This window comes from Galeopterus variegatus, unplaced genomic scaffold, assembly GCF_000696425.1.
Source record: "Galeopterus variegatus unplaced genomic scaffold, G_variegatus-3.0.2 Scaffold360, whole genome shotgun sequence".
Taxonomy (NCBI): domain Eukaryota; kingdom Metazoa; phylum Chordata; class Mammalia; order Dermoptera; family Cynocephalidae; genus Galeopterus; species Galeopterus variegatus.
The window spans coordinates 550,910-573,994 of record NW_007726471.1 but is presented as its reverse complement, the minus strand read 5'-3'; the positions used below and the strand labels follow the sequence as shown (position 1 = coordinate 573,994).

Genomic DNA, 23,085 nt, shown 5'->3' with positions numbered 1-23,085 from the left:
GTTTTTCTACCTCCTCACTTTTTTTTGATGTTTTTGCCGTTATTTATTTATACATATATTTATATGGTTAAATACTTCATTGAAAGCATATGTGAAGATGTCATTTTGACTAAGATAAACAACTCCCTACAATTGGCGGTTTTAGAACCTACAAAGAAAAGAACCTGAATTTTACATTGAGGAACAAAAAAGAATTGATACAGGTTTCTGTAGGCCAAGCACTATTTAATAGTAATCATACCATGATTAAGTTCAGCATTCTTCAGGGAGGGGAGAAACAAAATCTATCACATGGGGATTCATTCTTAGGAAATTGAACTGTGATCACATACATATATTAGGAAAAGTAGAAAGGAAGATTTAAAAAAATAAATAACCTACTGGAAGTTTAAAGACTTAAAAAAAAAATCATTGTATTCGAAGTCCATGTTAAAAGAAAATAAAAGAAAGAAAGGGATCAGAATGACCGTACAAAACAGATGATTATTTGGTGTAGTCTTAGAGGTTGTAGAGAGGAGAAAGCCATCTTTAAAAAATTTAGGAACGTTTCCAGTCAAGGCCAAAGAAGCCCACAAAGTGATTGGGGCTCAACATAGAAATTAGGTGAAAGAAAAAAGATGAATTTGATAAGCCTCTTTGCACAACTGATAAGAGTTCGTGTTTATTTTTTGAGAAGACATGTTACAAATGGAAAGGCAGCTAGAGAATTGGTAAGACTACTTGATCTTGGTGTGAAAAATCCATTCAAGTATTAATATATTAGAGAATTTGCACTTCTGAGTTTTTTCCCCCCTGAACCAGATAAAAGTTTCTAGGACAAATAGATAAATGCTTAACTATTTTTAAAAACCTTTTTTTTCTGATTAGAACATGAGTAAATCATTTTTAAAACACAAAGTATGTAAACATATAGAGATGTCTTCCAGAATTATTCTGGGAATGTTACCGTGTATTTAGTATTTTCAACACATTTTTTTTTTCTAGCTGCCTAGGCTTTTCTTGATCAAATCAGTAAACTTGATGAGATCAAATTTATCTCCCCAAGAATTTAGGAAGAATTCAGGGATAAACTGTGGAATGCTTAGTGAAAGTATATGATCTCAAGTTGTAAGTGACATGGTTACTGTGCTAAGGAACTGGGGTAGATTTCAAAAGTGATTCTATCCATAAGAAGTGCTCTGTGTGGAGGGACTAAACAATATACCATATTGGAAAATTGGTAAAATGTAAATTAAATATTGAGGTGATTTGGTACCATTCATATAACTTATTGGAGTCAAGGCAGTGGGTTACAGAAGGAAAAGTCACGTGATGCATTAATAATTCTGTGTTGTTACCAGAGCACATTGTTTAGTTTGAAAAGACTTTGGTAATGTTTAGTCATGGAGTGGTAGAAAATTGTTGTGAATTAGCAGACTGACTTCCTGACAGTAAACACTTCCATAGGTCTACAGTCTCTTCTCTTCAGTTCTAGAAACCAGAAACCTCTGAAAACTGAAAGTTTTTTTGTAAGGTGGGTACAAATCTGATTTCAATTAATAAAAGGCTATTTGTAGTCTTTTTTTTTCTATTTCAAGTAAATATTCGTTTTGTTATAGGGATATTAATGAGTTTGATTTCAGGGTGCTTTTCCAGTTTCTACTGAGAGCAATATACTATGTATTAATACAGCTTTTTAAAGATGAGATAACTGAGGCTCAAATAGGTGCAGTGATTTGCCCAAGGTGATACATCTAGGAAGAATAAAGAATAGAGTTGAAGGGCCGGCCCATAGCTCACTTGGGAGAGCATGGTGCTGACAACACCAAGTCAAGGGTTAAGATCCCCTTACCGGTCATCTTTTTTGTATTTATTTATTTTTTTGTCCTTTTTGAGACCGGCCACACCGTGCTCAGCCAGTGAGTGCACAGTGCACGGCCATCCCTATATAGGATCCGAACCCACGGCGGGAGCGCTGCTGTGCTCCCAGCGCCGCACTCTCCCGAGTGCGCCACGGGCTCGGCCCCCGGTCATCTTTTAGAAGAAAAAAAAAAAAAAAAAAAAGAATAGAGTTGAGTTTTTCTACCTCCTCACTTTTTTTTGATGTTTTTGCCCCATTGCACTGTGCTGCTTCCTCATGACAATACCTCCAAAGACCATCTTTATCTTCCCCTCCACCCCCAAAGACCATCTTGATCAGTTCTTCTATGTGGAAGAGTTTATGCAATTGCACTCATCCTGTTTGACATTTTAATAAATGTTTTACGTAAGTGAAATATTCATGTTTTTCCATGACATTAAGCTCTTCCTGGTAGTTAGGTTCCCAAATTGTTGAGATTATACTACAGGAATATCTTGACTATGTACATGAGTGATGGATAAAGTAGATGAGCTTCATTGTGAACAGAACTGCATTTAGAAAGAGGCAGAAAGTCTAAACCGTTTTTTAGGATGAGTAACTTCTAGCTAACAATTGCAGCCCCCAAAGGAAACTAAGAATCTTGGTAAGCTATTTCTAGAAAAATCAGCTCAGTGTGCTGCCAGGGAAATGCTGGGCATCATTAGGAAGAGAATTAGAACTAAATAAAGATAAAAATAAACTTCACTGTATTTAAAACCAACGTTTTTCTAAATTTGTGATACGGTGTGTTCTGTTGACCCCAATAAATATATATCAGAGCTGGTGACCAAAGGAGGTGAAAGCTTTAATGAAGATATTTTTTTAAAAAGTCTTCAGCTTTTAAAGACAAAGGGAATATTATCAAACCCTGTCACGTGATGAAAAGAACGGGCCGGCCCGAAGATATTTTTTTAAAAGTCTTCAGCTTTTAAAGACAAAGGGAATATTATCAAACCCTGTCACGTGATGAAAAGAACATATAGACTTGATTATTAGTTCTTAGGATCCTGTATTAGATAGAGAACACCCTTTCAAGTTAAAAGTGAATTGGGCTACTCTTGTGAATAGTAAATAAAATGTATTAACCCTAGAGGTGGTAAAAATTAAAAAATAAAAATAAGGTCAAGAAGGTTTTTGTGGTTTTTTGAATTAAATATTTTATTTTGAGATAATTGTGGAGTCTCATGCAATTGTAAGAATAATGCAGAGGGATCCCTTGTACCCCTTATCTAGTTTCCCCTGATGGGGACATCTTGCTAAACTAGTACAATATCATAATTATGACATTGATACAGTTCACCTTGTCTTGTTCAGTTTCCTCAGTTTTACTTGTATTCATTTATGTGTGCGTATATTTAGTTCTCTGCAGTTTTATCACATATGTAGGTTTATAGTATGGCCACCATCAATCAAGATTCAAAACAGTTCCATCACCACAAAGGTACCGCATGTTGTCCTTTTGTAGCCACATTCACCTCCCTTCTGCCAACTCCCCCTCCCATCTCCCACAAGAAGATATTAGAGAAATTATTGGATTGATACTTTTTTTTTTTTTTGTCTTTTTCCGTGTCCGGCAACGGATCGCAACCCTCAGTGTTGCCCCCGTACCGGACCAGGACCGGCAACGGGATCGCAGCCCTCGGTGTTGCCCCCGCGCCTCGCTCAGCCAGTGAGCGGGAACCGGTCTGTATGTGGGATCCGAACCCTCGGCGGGAGCGCCGCCGCGCTTCCCAAGCAGCACACTATCCAGTGCGCCACCGGGCCGGCCCCTTGATACATTTTATAATAGCCTATTATGGGAATCCAGGACATATCCTTTTTATTAAATAATTTATTTTATTTATCAATGTAATGCATAAATTTTTTTTGTTTTTATTTTCCCATGAAATTTATATTGTCAGTGCTATAGCTTTTAATGAAAAACAGGAATCCACTAGTTACCAGTTCCCACCATGACGTATCACTAATAATAGGCAACTGCTTTCAAGTTTTAAGTCTTTTTCTTGTATTTACTCACATATTTCTAAATAATAAATAATATTCTCTCCTATTGCCCTTCCATTCTCTTTATTGAGTCCTCCTAATATAATTATATCACAATTTTTGGTTAGATCAATATTCATTATTTATCATGTTCAGTAAATATTGTTTATTGAGCCATTTAGTGTACTTACTATAATATTTTTTATGTCACTTTTTCCCCAGGATTTAATATCATTACTTACCTCAGTTTTTTGGTTTGTTATGTCACTATCACTAATTAATTCTTTCAGACTCTAACAGATCTGTAAATCTCACAGTATAGTCAAACATCCATAAGTTAATTTCTGTCCCTTGCTCTCTCTCCCTCTCTCCCTGTCCCTCCCCTCTCTTCTCCCTCTTACTCCTCCCTCCCAACACACTAACCTGTGAAGATTGATGGCATGATTTCCTTTATATTAAAAGCTACTTTAGGGTCGGGACTTGATACAGGAAGGCAGTCCTCTTGTTCTTTCCCTGTCCCTCCCCTCTCTTCTCCCTCTTACTCCTCCCTCCCAACACACTAACCTGTGAAGATTGATGGCATGATTTCCTTTATATTAAAAGCTACTTTAGGGTCGGGACTTGATACAGGAAGGCAGTCCTCTTGTTCACAGGTATTTTATTTACTCATTTCCTATTTTTTTCTTTTCTTTCTTTCTTTTTTTGCAACTGGCCTGTAGGGGGATCTGAACCCATGACCTTGGTGTTATCAGCACCACACTCTAACCAAGTGAGATAATTGGCCAAACCCCCCTCCCCCCCCTTTAAAAAGTATAATGTGCATATAGTAATGTGCAGTAAGTACATGAATCTTGTGTACAACTCAATTTTTACGTACGTATACAGCCATATCATCACCATTCAGTTTAAGATATAGAACATTTCTAGCACTCTACAAGGTTTCCTCATGCTTCCCAGTCAGTATACCCTCTCCCAGACATGACTGCTTTTCATGACCACTTTTGTCACCTTTGATTCATAGGTGGGATAAATGGGTTTAAGTCTGATAGAACTTTTACATTTATTATATGTTTAAACATATACATGGGGGTTCCCAGGAGTTGGTTATGTTTAGAATTGGTTTGTGGACTAGTTCTATTTTGAAAAGCAACTGCATTGATGAGACTGTTTGAAGGGCAAGAGAATATTCTCAGGAGCAGTTAGGCATTTTAAGGAATGTAGGAACTGCTTTGTTTTGTAATCTTCTCCCTAGACTCTTGAATCTACATCCTTTATCCTGGATAGAAGAATCTACATCGTAGTCTAATAGATTTGAAGACGGACAGGTAGTTGAGACAGTTTATAACTAGTGACAAATCAAGCTGAAGTAACAAGAGGAGAAATGCCAGCAGGACACTGGTATGATTCTTTTTTTTTCTTTTCCTTTTTGTCTTTTTTCGTGACCGGCAATGGATCGCAACCCTCAGTGTCACGCCCGTACCGGACCGGGACCAGCAACGGGATCGCAACCCTCAGTGTTGCACCCGCACCTCGCTCAGCCAGTGAGCCGCCGGTCTGTATGTGGGATCCGAACCCTCAGCGGGAGCGCCGCTGCGCTCCCAAGCAGCGCACTGTAGCAGTGCGCCACTGGGCCAGCCCCACTGGTATGATTCTGCTTATAGAGGAAACCCATGTTAGTTCATTCACTCATTTACTGACCAAAATGTTTATTGAAAATGGACTGTGAACCAAACAATTCTTCAGTGGTGAGCAAAAGAGACAAGCCCCTGCCCTCAGAAGTCTAGTGGATGAAACAAATGTTAGTCAAATTATCACACAAATGTTGGGGTGGGCTGGAACAACATAGGATATGTGGCATGAGGCAGAAAGGTGGGGTAGAGGCAGGGGACAGTATGAACAGTAGACAAGGGTTAGATATCTTTAAAGATACGCAAGTGGATACCCATTTTTATGGCTAGTCTAGCAGTGTAAATATTACCTTTTGATCAGAGAAGTTTTCTTTGTTCCCTCTTAGATTTACTATAATAGTTCTTATGTAAGAGATTTGGGAAGGGAGATAAGGTCAAGAATATAAAAAGTGAAGATAATTCCTTGTATTTTCTGAGGTGCTAAGTATTTTTCTCTTTTTCTCAAACCTATGAACTTGACCATGTTTTAGAGATGAGGAAATTGAGATACAGAAAATTTAATGCTTTGACACAGTTCTGTGTTCAGAGCTAGTTTCTTAGATCTCTCCATTCCTAGGTATCTCCACGCTTCACTTTTTCCCTGAAAATGACATCACTTTTTTCTTTAGCACAGACAAGTTTACTTTTATGGATAAGAACTAAATGATAAAGGGCTATGTAGTCCTCCAATTATAAGGGGAGGAGGGATGGCAGAGCTTTTTTTTATCGTTTACTTTAGATAATCTTCACCCTGTGCTTCTCAGCCTACTTACACAGGCCTTGGTAAGGGTTTTCTGTGTGAATCAGTTTCACCAAATGAGTAGGTTTAGGACTGAATTATTTACATTTTTTTTTTTTTCCGAAAGATGACTGGTAAGGGGATCTCAACCCTTGACTTGGTGTTGTCAGCACCACGCTCACCCAGTGAGTGAACTGGCCATCCCTATATAGGATCCGAACCCGTGGCCTTGGTGTTATCAGCACCGCACTCTCCCGAGTGAGCCATGGGCCGGCCCTGAATTATTTACATATTGAGTATAAGTGTTGAAATAGTTCTCTGAGTTCAGACAGCAAAACTTGATAAGAATATGTGGGTCATCTTATATTTATTTTATTGTGGGATGTATTATTGACAAACACCACAGATCTAAACCTGAGCCCTGTTGAATAGCTATGTCCTGGTGAAAGTGTCAGTTGCTTATGTGAAATGAAACAGGTCAAGCCTCATAGTCTTTGTCTGAGAATAACAGCCTGTGAGAACCATAAAACTATTTATGAGCTGTAGCATATAACGACTCAGGGACTGAGAGATGCTATAGTTTTACTGTTCTGTCCTTAGGTGACACATGATCAGATGAGCCTTGTTGAATTGGATCCTTCTTCTCAAATTGGCACTGCTAATCTATTTATTTAATCTCCATTGAAGATATAGGCTGAGAGCTATGGTACTTGAGGAGATGACACAGTTCCTTTGTTACAGTAATTAATGTAATAAATTAAGGGAGAGAGGCCCAAAGGGAAGTTGATTGTTTCTCGTTAGAGCCCTAGGTGGAAATGCAATTGATTAGTGAGCTCCTGTGAAGTGTGGCAGGTGGAGAGGGAGATGCCTGCTCTTCCAGCTGGATAAGCTCAGTCACCTACCATGGTTTACATGTTGTACTAGCCTCAGCTGAGGCTGGCTACGTATGAAGTGATTTCAGGGCAACATCTGGAATTCAGGGAAAATGGTATAATATGTTATCTTGTCAGCAACTTTGTTGTATCACATTTGTTTACTGATAGTTCTGAGGGGCATCAAATCCTGTGTACTTCACATGACTTAGATTTGAAGGCCTGTTCTGTCAGTGGGGTTAGCAACCTAATGGGTTGGAACAGTTGGTTAAAGAGATAGTCCAGATGTTAAAACCATGAGCCTTGAGATTGGTACCTTGACCCTGAGAGATTTTTGAAGTAACGTGGAGTCTTTTCTGTCAGTCATGAGAGTGTAGAGTTTTATGAGCCACATCTGAACACAGGAGTAGCCTAAAAGGAAAGCCCAGATCACTGAATTCACAGAAGAAGAAAGGATTGTCATTTCCTTCCATAGAACTCAAATGGATATTGGTACACCTGTAATTTAATTTGTAAAAAATTTATAAAACATTTTCCTTTTTTTCCCCTTACTATTTTAGATGCCCTTAAAAAGGTGTAACCGTGAAACAGTCCTCTTTAATTTCAGACAGGAAAACCTTATAAGAATATTTGGATCATCTTATATTTTTGAGTTGTCTTACATCTTTCAGATTTGTATCATCATAATATGCTTAGAACATGATAGATTCTCCCTCCATTTTATAATGAGAAAATTAATATTTAATGTAGCAACTTGGCTGGAAATTTGAGTCCAGAAATCACATCTGATTCTAAGCTCAGTGCTCTTTTTACAACACCATGCTACCTTCCTAAAATTGAGTATAGCACTTTTTTCTTTAGAGTGCATCTTTTGAAGGATAATCCTTATCTAGACAGATAGCTCTGACATTCACATTTTATGTGTGTGACCTGTGTAGTCCCAAGCATATTATACACGCTTGTACACAATTGTCACTTGCTCAGGCTAAAGCCTATAAGAAGATCGATCCAAAACCCGTAAGAGGAGGAGAGGACAAGATACATTTACAGTAGAACAGCATTGGATAATTTGCTGCATAGACCAGATTGTCTGTGGGTAGTTAGTTATCAATTAAAGGAATCTCTCTCTTTGAAGCCCTCTAGGATGGATACAGAGCTCAATCTGGGTAGAAAGAGAAGTACTGTTTTTCTTTTTATGTTTGGACATAAGTAGGGTCCAGTTGTTGTTTTTGCTCTCTGGGCAGGGACAGAGGCCAAACATGAAAACTTTTTTTTTCATTCTTGGCTTTCTTGAAGAGAGGCCTTGTTTATTCCTGAGGTAGAGGAGTGGTATGATCTATGGTATGTTCCCTAAAAAAAACAATGACCTGAAATGTGTGATTTGCAAATGTGCTAGTCTGTGGGCTGGGAGTCTGAGAGATGGATTTGGGTTCCAGACAGGAGACTGGGATCTGAAATTCTGTTGTTATGATGTGCTACTTTTCAGCATGAATGCTTTGGGTGGGTACAGGTTATGGAGAGTTATTGTCATGACCTGTCTTGTTCTCTTAGCCGTATCCATGCAGAGAGGAGTTTCTTGGTGATTACATGCAAGAACAAAGCATAAATAGTACTGACGAGTCATGGTAGACAGGTGATTTCAGAGTCTGCTGAATCGAGGTCCTAAATAGGGAAGTGGAGTACAATTATGTAGAAGGAGAGAAGGAGGAAAATATTTACAGAAGCTCTCGCAAGTTTTAAGTGCCTTGTGGTCTCTGTAAGGTATTGCTTCTCCTGATTCTGCACATTCTTTGCTGTGGAAGCAAGAGGTCAGTGCTTTTCATTTCCAGCTAGCATGTTAGTTACCCTACCTCCTGGGGTTAAGTATCTCTGCAGTGACCTGTCAGAGAGTTGATTATTAGCTGTATAAAGCCAGGGATGCTGTAGGGAGCAGATGGGAAGTGGTTTGGCTGCCACAGTCTGACCGATTAAAGAACCCCTGGCAATTTTACAGTATATCTTTGGAAATGTACCACCAAAATTACTGTGAAGCCTTTTGAGTTTGGAAAGCCGAATTTCTGAAAAGTCACCTGGTTGCAAAGTAGTACTCTCCAGAATAGGACAGGGGCTCTCTAAAAGGACATTAGGACCACTAAAGATCAGTCCTCAAAGATGTGTTTGCTTTGTTTGCCTCCTGGTCTTTCAAAAATTCTGGGTAGTTTTCTAGTAAGGAAAGCACCTTTTGATAGGTATATTAGTAGAATTGTAGATTTGAAAAAGGACATAGACATGTCCAGACTAACCCTACTACAAATAGGGGATCTTTTATGTATTTACTTAACAGGTGATTATGCTTTTTCTGCTCAAATACTTTCAGTGATAAAGACATGGCTTCATTAAACATTGTGGGTCATTGTTGGAAATCTCAGGTTATTAAATTTTTTCCTGAGTTAAACATCTGTCTCTCTGTAACTTCTAATCACTGATTCTATTTCTACCCTCAGCATCACAGACTTTCTCTTTTCCATATCGTAACCATCATATAGTTGTAGCTAACCAGCCTGTCTCCCTTCAGTGTTCCTTCCACACTAAAGAATCCCAATTTCTAAGACCTTTCCTCTTATGAAATGGCTTCTCAGTATTTTACCATACTATACTCTACAGGATACCTTAATGAATATCTTACTTAAGATATGGAATCTGGCAATGAGCACAGGCTATCAAATGTTCTTTTCATCTCCAGCTCCCTTTTCAGAAGAAACACAATTTCAAAAAAATGTAATGGAAATATTACTTGCTTACTAGAAAAAACAATTTGCGGGCCGGCCCGGTGGCTCACTTGGGAGAGTGCGGTGCTGATAACACCAAGGCCCCGGGTTCGGATCCCATATAGGGATGGCCGGTTCGCTCACTGGCTGAGCGTGGTGCTGACAACACCAAGTCAAGGGTTAAGATCCCCTTACCGGTCATCTTTTTAAAAAAAAAAAAAGAAAAAGAAAAAAAAGAAAAAACAATTTGCCATGACATATGGAATTGGAAAAAGAGAAATTTGAGGAATTATCAGCTTTATAACTTATGGTTTGTCTTTCCTTATTAAGGCTAATCTTTTTGAGCTTCTGTATTATTGTAAAGTATTGATTTTGCCTCACATTTTTAGGGGGGATAAATCTTGATATCTGCATTGAGTTTACTCTTCAGATTACAAAAAATTCAGTTGGCTTTTTTTTTTTCAGTTGATATAAGAATTATTTAAATTTATGCTACATTGAATTGATTTTAGTGCTTTAGGTAATTTTTAACGAGATGGACGTATATGTGTTCTTACATATGACAGACAACTTGGCTTAGTGTAAAATTCTTGACTGACAACCTTTTCAGAAGTCCATAGATTTTCATTCTCTTTTAACATTTAATATTGCAGAGCAGTCTGAGGTTGGCCCAATTTTTGTCCTTTGTAATTTAAAAATTTTGCCAGAATGTGTGCAAGGTTGACTTTTTAAATTGATTTTGCTGAAAATGTAATGAACCTTTTCAGTCTGCATATAAGATCTTTATTCAGCTCGAGATGTTATTTATTATGTCTTTGATAGGTTGCTTTTCTCCCATTTGTTCTAGTCTCTTCTTCAGTTTTCCTTTAGTAGTATTAGATACTTTATCTCTCAATTTCCTTCATTTTCTTTTCACTGTCCTTTTCCTTTTCATAGTGGAAAAATAACTTTTCTTGTAACTCACTGATTCATTTCCCACAATTTCAGTTGCATGCTTTTCTGATTTCTGTATGAATTTTAATTGACAATGCATTTTTTCCTTTCCTTCCATCTTCCTTTTTTTAAAAAAAAAAAAAAAAGTTATATCCTTTTGTCCTTTCAGTTAAGTTATATCTTTTCATTTCAGCCTGTCTTCTTAATGCTCTCTTTCTTACTGGCATTCTTTGTTTATCCTGCCTCATACAACAGGCCAGCCAGTTTAGTAGAGTGAGAACTCTCAAGAACTCTCAGAAAACACTTAACTTTTATTTTTATTTTTTTTATTTTTTATTTTTTGGGTGGCTGGCTGGTACAGGGATCCAAACCCATGACCTTCCTGTTATCAGCACTGCGCTCTAACCAAATAAGCTAACTGGCCAACCCTTAACACTAACATTTTTGTATGTTTTATGCTTTCCTTTATATACTCCTCTGGAGTCTCTCTTCCATTACCATCCTGTTTTCTTTCTTTTTTTTTTTTTTTTTTCCTTTTTGTCTTTTTTACTGACCGGTAATGGGATCGCAACCCTCGGTGTTGCGCCTGCACCGTGCTCAGCCAGTGAGCGGGAACCGGTCTCCACATGGGATCCGAACCCTCGGCAGGAGCGCCTCCGCGCTCCCAAGCAGCGCACTCTCCAGTGCGCCACCGGGCTGGCCCAACCATCCTATTTTCTAGAGGAAGATCTTTTGAATCTGAGGAAGGTCTTTTGAATCTAAGGGAAGTTTTATTGCTTTTCCAAAGACAAAACAACATGGGGTTGTTTTAATGGTTAAATTACATATTGATGATAGTGTAACTCTGGAGGATAGTAGGTGAATGTTAAATTAATGTGAGTTATATTCTAAGCCTAGCCACAATTGCAAAGATTGCAGAGGTGACAGATTATGATTTGGGGAAGAACTGTGCTCTAATAATCCTCTATATGGTGATTCAGTTGGCATTCCCTTTCCTAGAAATGCCCTCTGCCTCTCACAAAAGAATTATTTTCAGTACCATGTTCCGCTGCGTTCGCTGTTTCATTTGCTGCTGTATTCCCAGCACCTAGTTTAGTGCCTGGCATATATAGTAGGCAATAAATAAAAATTTTTCGGGCTGGCCTGGTGGCGCACTGCTACATTGCGCCACTTGGGAGCGTGGTGGTGGCGCTCCCGCCGAGGGTTCGGATCCCACATACAGACCGGCTGCTCACTGGCTGAGCGAGGTGCGGACGCAGCACCGAGGGTTGCGATCCCGTGGCTGGTCCTGGTCCGGTACGGGCGCGACACTGAGGGTTGCGATCCATTGCCGGTCATGAAAAAAGACAAAAAAGAAAAATAAATAAATAAATAAATAAAAAATTTTCAAATGAGCAAACAGATATCTAGTACACTACTATTTCATGGAGGCCAAGTGTTCTTGTGTAGTGTTGAGAATTCCTGTTTGCTAAAAACTTCTTTAGAATTCTAGATCACTTTCAGAGAAATCATCTCTGACTCTTCTGAGATTGTTTCCTTTACCTTGTGGGTGACATTTTTTTCATAGTTCCTTCATCATGCGTGTTTTCCCGCCAACTTTTTGCTCATCCTTTATAAAGTAAGATCTATATAGACTTGACATTTGTTAATAAATAGTAGTTGGTTGCTGTTGACAGTTCTCTGCTTGGGTAATGGGTATATTTTCTTTTCAGATCTACAGCTAAATGGCAGATTATTGATCACAACTCTCTCTCTCAAATTGCAGTTGCTAGCAGGCATTCACCTGGTACAGCCCTGTTCTAGGATGACATTTTTTTTCTTGCCCCTGCACCGTGGTTCTTTGATACTGTTCTGAAGGAGCAGATGAAAAAGTACAATTTGTCCTGTCTCTGTACTATCTATAGCACTTACCTATTAGATATCTACTTAGCAGGATACATTGTGACAATACTGGCTTGCCCTTTCTGTGCACTCAGCTTATAAAAATTATTTTCTTTTTTTGTTGTTGTTGTTGTCCTTTTTGAGACCGGCCGCACCGCGCTCAGCCAGTGAGCACTGTGAGCGCACCGGTCATCCCTATATAGGATCCGAACCCGTGGCGGGAGCGCTGCAGCACTCCCAGCACCACACTCTCCCAAGTGCGCCATAGGCTCGGCCCTAAAAATTATTTTCTAAATGGATATAGAAAGATGGTGGACAGAGGAGTAAGCAAGAATAGAACTCTTTGGCTTTATCATAAATAAATACCTGGATGGTATATGTTGACTGCCAGGTTTTCTAGATGGTACACTCCCCAATTTTCATGAGTCAGGAGATAGTGGAGAGATATAAATTGCCCTTTTAATTATCCTTCCCCCCTCTTTTTAACCAGTCTGTTTCATGTGGAGTAAGTCCCCAGTGTTTGTCAATACAGTGTCTTCAGTCTTATACAAGAAAGTGGAGAGTTATCCCACATTCTGGAGTTAGGTTTTTTAGTAGTATCCAGTTTTTGATAGTATTTTTCTTTTTCTGTATCTTCATAAATTTTTTGGTGGGAAGTGGGAAATACCACAATGAATCCTGCTATTCAGACATAATTCGAAACCTGGATTTTGATAAGGATGATTTAACTTCTCTGAACTTAAGCTGACTGATTGAGTCCTGGCTGAGAATTGTCTCTTCTGGTTGCAGTCTTTGCCCCCTGTTCTGAAGTTGCATTTTTCCCAGTTCTGCCTGCATTTCTCTTTTATTCTTACTTAACTGTAATGAGACTTCTCCACCCAATAGTAGGATGACAAAGAATCTATACTGTTTTTAGTAGGAACAGGCCCTGTTAGTAGAGGGCTTTTAAAGCTTTTGCTAGATCATGTTCTGAATCTGAAAATTCAGGAAGCAACAAGGAGAAAAGGGGAATGAGTAAAGTTGTGGTAGAGCTTGAATCTGTGATATGCTAGGGCCTGTATTGATTGAGGGAGGATTGCCCGCTAACAGTGGTAATAGAAATAAATCTCTCAGGAATTGGAAACTAACTCTAGAGGACTCCTAGTTAAGACTTATCACAGAATCTCCAGGCAGTTGGAAATATTGTACTCCTGGGGAGATGGAGTGGGAATAAACTTTTCCCTAGGTCCAGTGTGATTTGGTTAGAAATACAGTTGAACCTGTTTGTCCTGTCCCTAATGATGTGATAACCCCATAGGAGGGGTCTGCTTTGTGTGGGAGTTTATTTCAGGCTATCTCCTTGCCTGTATTGTTTCCTTTAACAGTTTTTTAAATTTTCTTTTTCCAGCAATGATGTTGTCCACTGGGCATGTACTGACCAATGTGGCAGGTCTGAGAACATAGCTGAAGCTGAAAATAGGAAAGCTGGGGGCAAGGAAGAGCCTTGAATCTTGAGGTGGGACGTTGACTCTAAGATGTCCTTGAGCAGTGGAGCCTCCGGAGGGAAAGGAGTGGATGCAAACCCGGTTGAGACATACGACAGTGGGGATGAATGGGACATTGGAGTAGGGAATCTCATCATTGACCTGGACGCCGATCTGGAAAAGGACCAGCAGAAACTGGAAATGTCAGGCTCAAAGGAGGTGGGGATACCGGCTCCCAATGCTGTGGCCACACTACCAGACAACATCAAGTTTGTGACCCCAGTGCCAGGTCCTCAAGGGAAGGAAGGCAAATCAAAATCCAAAAGGAATAAGAGTGGCAAAGACACTAGCAAACCCACTCCAGGGACTTCCCTGTTCACTCCAAGTGAGGGGGCAGCTAGCAAGAAAGAGGTGCAGGGGCGCTCAGGAGATGGTGCCAATGCAGGAGGCCTGGTTGCTGCTATTGCTCCCAAGGGCTCAGAGAAGGCGGCTAAGGCATCCCGCAGTTTAGCCGGCTCTAAAAAGGAGAAGGAGAACAGCTCATCTAAGAGCAAGAAGGAGAGAAGCGAAGGAGTGGGGACTTGTTCAGAAAAGGATCCTGGGGTCCTCCAGCCAGTTTCCTTAGGAGGACGGGGTGGACAGTATGATGGAAGTGCAGGGGTGGATACAGCAGCTGTGGAGCCACTTGGGAGTATAGCTATTGAGCCTGGGGCAGCGCTCAATCCTTTGGGAGCTAAACCGGAGCCAGAGGAAGGGGAGAATGAGTGCCGCCCGCTAAAGAAAGTCAAGTCTGAAAAGGTAAGAGGTGGCCAGATCTGGCTGCCCACTGCCAGTCAGAACTGCCCTGGACTATCTGCCAAATGCTATGTGCACTCTGTGGGAGGCTCATTAGTTTGTGGGTAATGACCAATTACAAGGTCAGAGCAGCTGGTAATGATAATGTGGTTTTGTTCCAAATTAGAGGATTCTCTACAGACTTATTTACAGCAGGCTTGGACATTTTGGAACAGGATATCTGTTGTTGGGGGTAACTACTTGATAGAATGAATTTTCTGTAGTCTGAGGTGAGACCCTTCCATCTTGTCCTTGTTCCACCTTAGATACTTGCTGCTAGAGGCTGATATCAAACCTTTTTGTGATTCCCAGCTTGATGGGCATTTCATCATCAGAATCATATGAGTTAATAAACTTAATAGGCTTTTGGTTATATATATAGTTCAAGTGCTGTTCTTAATGGGAAAATGGTGCTGCTGGGCCTCTGGAAGAGTAAAGGGTTAATTATGTTTCATGGCATACCCACTAAGTGTTCTATTGGTGGTTACCAAAGAGCAAAGGGGCACAGTTTTGGGGTAGGTAAACAAGGGGCAGGAGGTACTGACTGTACTATGAGGTATTTAATCAGGCTTTATGAGTTAGTGTTGTGGCTATGAAAGTTTGGCCTTGAAAGAGATTCTTTGGCCACTAAAGAGGTAGCTCTTTGCCAGGTATCTCTCACAACTATTGGGAATCGAAGTCTTCTGGTGGTTTAATAGCTGCCAAACAGTGTAATGATACCTTGCCTTCTGCTTAACTTGAAAAGACAGGTGCCTGTGGCCCCAGGAGGGGTTAGAACTGAGTCCCTCTGGGAAGACGATCTTAGTTCATGTCTCAGGAAATGAAGCTTGCAGGGCTGGTGCAGATTAGGTATGAGTCTAGGGTCAGCTCAGGCTGCCTTAAACTTCAGCAGCTAACAATTTCCTACAAAGTGGCCGGCCTGGTGATGAGCTGTTATTGGCTCTTCATTTTCTGCTGTGTGCTCTGCTCACCCTGTGCTTTCAGCTGATCCCAGCAGATGCAGTATAAAATGATTTCTCTGTAATTACATCAGCTGCAGCAGGGAATACCTATTTCCATATGTAAGTGTTAATAAATAAAGCCTGGATGTGTATGTTTGGGTGGTGGTGCCCTCTTAGTGCCTGGATTCCTGTGGTAGTTTGTGCTTTCTTTGCTGTCGGTATTTTGGTCTTTGCCTCTGGCACATCTGTGGCTCTCAGCAACATCTGGGCTTCTCTGGTAACAGGGCTGTGAATTTCTTTCACTAATAACACAATGGTTCATTCCCTTTTACCACTGGCAGCTGCCTGAGAGGCTGCCTGTGTTTAGGTGGCAGATGCTATAGTCCACTTCAGCAGAGTCAAGTTCCAGCTGGTTACTGGCATGGCTTATTCTGTGCTGGATGTGATTTGCCATTTTCTCTGGGGTGCAGATGGATAATACTATTTTAAAGAGGCCTAGGAGTACCAGGAGTTCTTGCTTCTGTTCCAGCCCATTAGACTGTTCCCTACATCTGGTTTCAGGAAACTCTTGCCATGTATATCCATGTTCACAATCATTATTCTCCCTGTGCTGAAAAGCACTTCTGAGTGTGGCCTTCATTTTCCTTTCTGTTTAGAGAACTTGACTCGTGTTGGAATCTTCTAAGCCCAGTAGTAGTCTGTGGGTGAAAGGATTAATGTTGCTTAGCTTCATATTGGATTTAAGTTGAAATGTGCATGATTATCTCCTACAGAGAAGCAAATGGAACCCATTTTCTCTCATATGGATGCAGGTACTGGTTGGGTAACTGCCCTTCAGATTATAGTTGGGCTGAAAGATGCAGTCCATTCAGCTAAGAATACACCTTGGTGCCAGGGAGTTTTGCCTCTTAATTAAATGTAGCTTTGCTAAAAGCCTTGCCTCCCAGGGAGACTCTGAGAATGAGGCAGTGAAATGAGGGAGAAAAGGGAAAGAGACTGGGATTCAATTTTTTCAAGAAAGATGAAATTGCTGGAAAGTATTTTTAGAAGCAGAAAATTTTCTGTGTAGTTTAATGTTACCATTAAGAGCCTGCTTTCTCAATTCCTTTCACCCGTTCCCTCAACCCTTTTGGACAATTTGGTACTGGGGGTGCTTTTCTATATTGCCTTTGGCCATTGAAATAAATAATTATTTAAATAAATATTTGGAAGTCACTAGGACATAAAAACACTGCAGGTAGAGAGCATTTCTGGAATAGGAGGAGAGGAAGAGGCAAGTTAAAGGAAAGAAAGTTAGGAATCTTGCAGTGGAGCAGCTTTTGAGAAACAAGAACCGCAGGGTTTTGGGCATAATAGGTGCTCAATCAGTGTTTGATGCTAAGTACTGTCGTTATAAGCAATGTCTTTGAAGACCTCTTTAAGATTTTCTCTCTGAGATATGGGCTTGCTTATGGCCTAACTGGTTTGGAATGTTCCTTCTATGTAGGTACAACCAACAGAACCAAAACAGCAAAACATGGGGCCGGCCCGGTGGCGCACTGCTGCAGTGCGCCGTTTGGAAGTGCGGCGGCGCTCCCGCCGAGGGTTCGGATCCCACATACAGACCGGTTCCCGCTCACTGGCTGAGCGAGGTGCGGGCGCAACACCGAGGGTTGCGATCCTGTTGCCGGTCCCGGTCCGGTACGGGCGCGACACTGAGGGTTGCGATCCGTTGCCGGACAAAAAAAAAAAAAAAAAAAAAAAAAAAAAAAAAAAACCAGCAAAACAGACGTTTTGTTATAACTAGGAATTGCTTACTCTAAGCTGGGAAGAGGGAAAACTCATAAAATTTGGAAAGTGTCTTGACTGGAGTCTTTTCCCCCTTTGGAAATAGGAGAGAAGATAGAAGATTCTGTGGTGCAAGGTAGAATTGTCCACTACTAGCTAATGAGGGAGATTTGAATAATCAAATTATCTACCCTAGGGCCTTCTCTCTCATCAAGATAGGTATTTCAGACTATGGCCAAGCAAATTTTTCTAATTAGCCAAGGATGTGGATTTCCCTTCATGGGATCCCACTTGTGCTTCATCATACCTCCCTCTGGCTGGGCATGATCACTGTGCCATTTCCCAGGGTTCTAGGAGAGACCAGAGATGGCTCTTAGCAACTGCTGCTGCCCTGAATTGTTATTGAACACTCCTGCCTCATACTTCCTGCCAGCTGAAGAGATGGGGGAGGGAATGTTGAGGAATAAACAAGACAGAGCCTTCTGGCTTCTGCCTGTTCCTTTGCCTTTGGTTTGATTGATAGGTTAAGTTAGGGATGGAAGGGGAGGTAGAGAGGAGGGAGGGCGCCTGAGTGTCCTGAGCTTAGTGCTTGTGTCGCCACTCTGACAGGCAAGAAAAAAGGAATTTACAAACCACAGATCTATATGTGCTGATTCTGTCAGGGCTTAAAAAAAGGTGAGACTCCTTCCCGGCCCCCTCCCCCGCCTCAAATAATGTAAAGTAACCTGTATGCTGTATTGGCTACAGGATCTAGAAGTTTGCAGCCAGAAGCTCCCCCTCGCCTCTCTTTAGCTGCTGCTTTTGATCTTGCAAGGTAGGAACACTCTACTTTCCCCATGTTTGTGTGTCAGCTGCTGCTGCTCTCAAAATGCTGCATACATTTACCACTTCCCTGTTAGTTTAGGATACAGAGAAAATGATAAAGTGTGCTCTTTGCCTTACGCCTTTTGATCATGCTTGCTATCATATCCTGTGTTCTAAGAGAGTCTTCCTTTGCCCTTGGTTTTGTATTCCTGCCCTAGTTTGTGCCTTCCAGCTCCATTCTCTTGTTTTGCAATCCTTCATTGCCCAACCAAGGTCGGGTCTCTTATTCCTTCTGATCCAAGGCTTTCTCTCTTAACAGATTCCTCCTTCACTATAGATGTTCTTAGCTATCGATGGCACAGCAATAAGCCTTGCTTCCTGAAGCCAAATGCCCTCTAGCATTTTCCTTCATGGAAAAAATAAAAAAGAAGTTGATAATTATGTGGAACAAAGTTACATTCTTTTTTTTTTTAAAGATGACCGGTAAGGGGATCTTAACCCTTGACTTGGTGTTGTCAGCACCACGCTCACCCAGTGAGCAAACCGGCCATCCCTATATGGGATCCGAACCCGTGGCCTTGGTGTTATCAGCACTGCACTCTCCCGAGTGAGCCACAGGCCAGCCCGCCACTTCTAATTTAAAACACCAACCTTCTAAACTTATATTTCGCATCAACCCTTGTGTATAATTTAGAGGTTATGAGTGTAAGCCACTTCTAATTTAAAACAACAACCTTCTAAACTTATATTTCGCATCAACCCTTGTGTATAATTTAGAGGTTATGAGTGTAAATTCTGGACCCAGACTACCTGGGTTTGTATCCCAGCTCTGCCACTTAATAACTGAGTGATCTTGACCAAGTTACTTAACCGTTGTGCCTCAGTTTCCTCATCTGCACGATGAAGAAAACTAATACCTGCATGAGGTTGTTGTGATGTTAAATTAGTTAATTCATATAAAACACTTAGAACAATGCCTGGCGCACAGGAAGCATTCAGTAAGTACTGGAAAAAAGAAAAACATGATTTGAGTTTAAATGTGTCTCAATCTGCCCTAGGCAATAATGGACTGAACTATAACAACATTCCACTATACAGAAAACCCAGTACGAATAGATAAACATGTTGGCTAAGACTTTCGGCACTATGATCAGAAGTTTCAAACCTGAGTTGGGAAATTTGCCTGCTGGTGATGTGTTCTAAAGCCCCTGATATTTATAGTCTGGGGGGTGTCGGGGGGACACAAAAATTGGCTTCAGAGGATATTGAAGTGGCCTGTTGAATTTCAGATTTCATATGAATTGAGTTTTCTTTCTGGCCATATCCCTGGTGTGGGGTTGGGTATGTTGAATTGATGTTACTGTGGGTTTGCCAGCATTTGCAATCTCCAGGACTCTGGAAGAGCACTAAATGTTTTTGTTTCTATACAAAATGCATGGAGAATCTAAGTTCCTAGTCCTTAATCTTCCTCCCCCCGTGTGAACATCCATTTTTGCCATTTGGGTATAAGAGCTTTTACCGCAGAGCTCATCCACGAAGACAGCAGGGCTTGGGCTTTCAGGCTAGAGGTGGCAGTAACATACGCAGCTGAGATCCTGCCACTGCTGGCTGTCTGAGCTCTTCTCTCTGTGGTTTTTCACTCTTCAAGCCATGCTTGAGTAACCCGCCTCCAGAGCTGCTGACAGGGCCGTGTTCAGAGGCCTTGGAAATTACACTGTTCATTTCCTTATCATCCCCTGACCTGCAGTGCAGAGCCTTCTGGTGCAGGAACAAGGCAGAAAAAAATCCAGACAGCTCCCAGCCAGCATGTGTCAAGAGCTACAAAGAAGGAAATTGGACTTGCTCACTTAAAAACCATGGGGTTAGGCTTTGATTTTTGGTTCCTGTGGAGAGTTATTTGTGTGTATGAGCATGTTCTATCCCTGTGTATATGTGTAGAATGAGTCTGTGCATGGCAAAGCTGTGGAGGAGGAACATCTGAAAGTAGAGAGCAGAGGGAAGATTGCTTTTCTCTTCAGTTAATTTCCCAGTTGTGCCATCATGATAGGCCTGGAAGCATTAGCATCAGGAAGGTGCCAGACCATATTAATATTTTAAAATATATTTCTCTTGATACAGTTTAGTCATGGTTGAGAGGATCCACACAAGAAGCTTCCCTGGCTGGCTGAAGAGACATTTTTAACAAATCCTGTTCCTTGAAGTCATTCATTCTAGGTTACATTGACATAATCAATATTTAAGCTACCTTAGAAAGTGTAGACTTTGGGTTAGTCTTGGGTAAAAGAAGAAGCTCTTTTGAGATGGAGGGTAGTGTGACAAAAGAGAGACAGACAGGAGGAATTTCTAATATTTTGAGATGTTCTGTTTTTAGGGTTAAATTCTATTATATTTTAAGAGCTTATCTTCATTTTGTTTGGGGGGTGGTATTTTACAACAGTTGACTTCCTTTTTCTTTTGGCATCTCTCTTATCCTAGGAGGCCCAAAGGAAAGACTTGTCAGGCTGAAGAAGTAAAATATGCATGGTAAGAGGTTTTTGAATAGAGTTTACAAACATTCTGTCCTTAATTTTCCTTTTTCTGGATTTCCACAACCTTAATGTCACTCACTGGTGCCAGTGGAACCTTTGTGAAGTGAAGGGGAAAAAAAATCTTTTAGCTTTCAGACTCTGAAGGTCTTTTTAAACCCTAAGTGTCTTTCGTGTTGAAACTACTTTGAAGGTGCTGACCAGTTAGCTCATTTGGTTAGAGCACGGTGTTGATAACACCAAAGTCAAGGGTTTGGATTCCTTACAGGCCAGCACCAAAAAAAAAAAAAGAAAAGAAAAGAAAAGAAAAAGAAAGTACTCTGTAGAGAAGTGTTTTCACATGAAGTGATAGCAAAGGTGAGAGGTGATTACTTCCTTTTCCCTTCTTATAAGACAGTAGTTCCCACACTAGGAGCATCAACTGCCTCTGAGAGCTTGATAAAAATTTGAATCTCAGACCTCATCCCAGACTCCCAAATGAGAAACTCTAGGCTTTAGACCCAGCAGTTTGTGTTTTAACATTAGCTCTCCTATTGACTGTGGTACATACTAAGGTTTGAGATCTACTATTGTAGAGCCCTCTTCCCTCTTAATAGTAAATATGAAATTTACCAGCAACATTAGGGGGTAAAAAGTAACCCTGGACAGTAGGTATGACTTTTTTTTCTCTTGCATGGTGTCCAGATATATTTTTCCCTTTATGGACAAAGTGACAACAGGAACCTAAAATTGGAAGGAATACCTAAGGGTTTGGGATTTTGAGAGCAGAGGAGATATTCATATTATTTAGCCTTTGTACGCCTCAATTTTCTTATCTGAAATGTTAAATAATAGTACTACCTCATAAGTAATTGTGAAGATTAATAGAGATAAAGGAGATTAAGTACTCAGCACAGTGCCTAGCATATAAGTACTCAGTAAATGTTAGCTGTTGCTGATGTTATTTTTCTTAGCTATGAGGTGCGAGACCACTGTGAAATAAAGGAGAAAGGATATTATCAGAAACTTTAAAGAGTTAAGCCCCTCCCCTGAAAGCTTTGGGAAATAATGAATTTATGATAGCTAATATTCCAACTCCTACTGATTTCTAGGAAAGCCTGAGGGAGAGATTGATTCAAAGCATTTAGAGTCATTGAGGTTTGGGGTTTCATTGTTCAATTGATTGTTTGATTTGTAAGTGTTTGTTGGATTCCTTTTGGAAAAGGGCTGATCTCAGGTTGAAGAACCATGGCTCTTGCTTAATGATTTTCCAGTAAGGTCCGTTTCCTTGGTATGTAATCAGCTCCTTCTGAATTATTTTCCTAAGGATTGAAATGAAGATAACATGATTGTTTTAGTTTAGAAAGTTTTTTCTCTCTCTGCTAATCCTTGTAGAATGCAGACTTGAGCCCTTTGAAGGGATTAGCACAGGCAGCCTTTCCTAAGGATTGAAATGAAGATAACATGATTGTTTTAGTTTAGAAAGTTTTTTCTCTCTCTGCTAATCCTTGTAGAATGCAGACTTGAGCCCTTTGAAGGGATTAGCACAGGTAGCCCGAACAGTCAGAAGAATGAGGATTGGGATACTGTACTATTTTGTGGACTTGTCACTAGCTACAGGAAAGAAAAAAGGCAGTTCTAAGATTTTTGGAGGTGGTCAGTTTTCAACCTGAAATGTTTAATGTCCTTTGGGAGAACACAGTTTGACTGTGTGTCTGGAAAATACCCTGATTGCTTTTTAAATTTAAGACCACTGGGTTATAGTCCCAGTGGCAAAGAAACCAGACCTAGGCATTAAATCCTTTCTTGAGCTCTGTTTTTGTTTAGTAATGGATTCTTTTTAATGTAAAGAGTTTTTTATAAGCTGGTACCCAACTTACCCAGCTTAGTATTGATATTTCTTGGTTGATATGTTTCTTCAAAAGCCAGGTGCTGGGCCGGCCCGGTTGCGCACTGGATAGTGCGCCGCTTGGGAAGCGCGGTGGCGCTCCCGCCCGAGGGTTCGGATCCCACATACAGACCGGTTCCCGCTCACTGGCTGAGCGAGGCGTGGGAGCAACACCGAGGGTTG

At 40.6% G+C, this 23,085-nt stretch overlaps 1 protein-coding gene across 2 annotated transcripts in view; it reads left to right on the top strand.

Moving 5' to 3' along the window:
* The first annotated feature begins 13,977 nt into the window (after window positions 1-13,977).
* Window positions 13,978-23,085, top strand: part of LOC103586670 (zinc finger protein 609-like) — a 127,573-nt gene continuing 118,465 nt past the window's right edge. Inside the window, exons 1-2 of one of the 2 annotated variants that reach the window (XM_008567970.1) lie at window positions 13,978-14,962; window positions 20,986-21,033. In XM_008567970.1, the coding sequence (XP_008566192.1) occupies window positions 14,216-14,962; window positions 20,986-21,015 (777 nt within the window). In that variant the 5' untranslated portion in view covers window positions 13,978-14,215 and the 3' untranslated portion in view covers window positions 21,016-21,033. Of the gene's footprint in view, window positions 14,963-20,985; window positions 21,034-23,085 lie in introns of those variants that run through there. The other variant, XM_008567969.1, reaches the window with a different exon arrangement.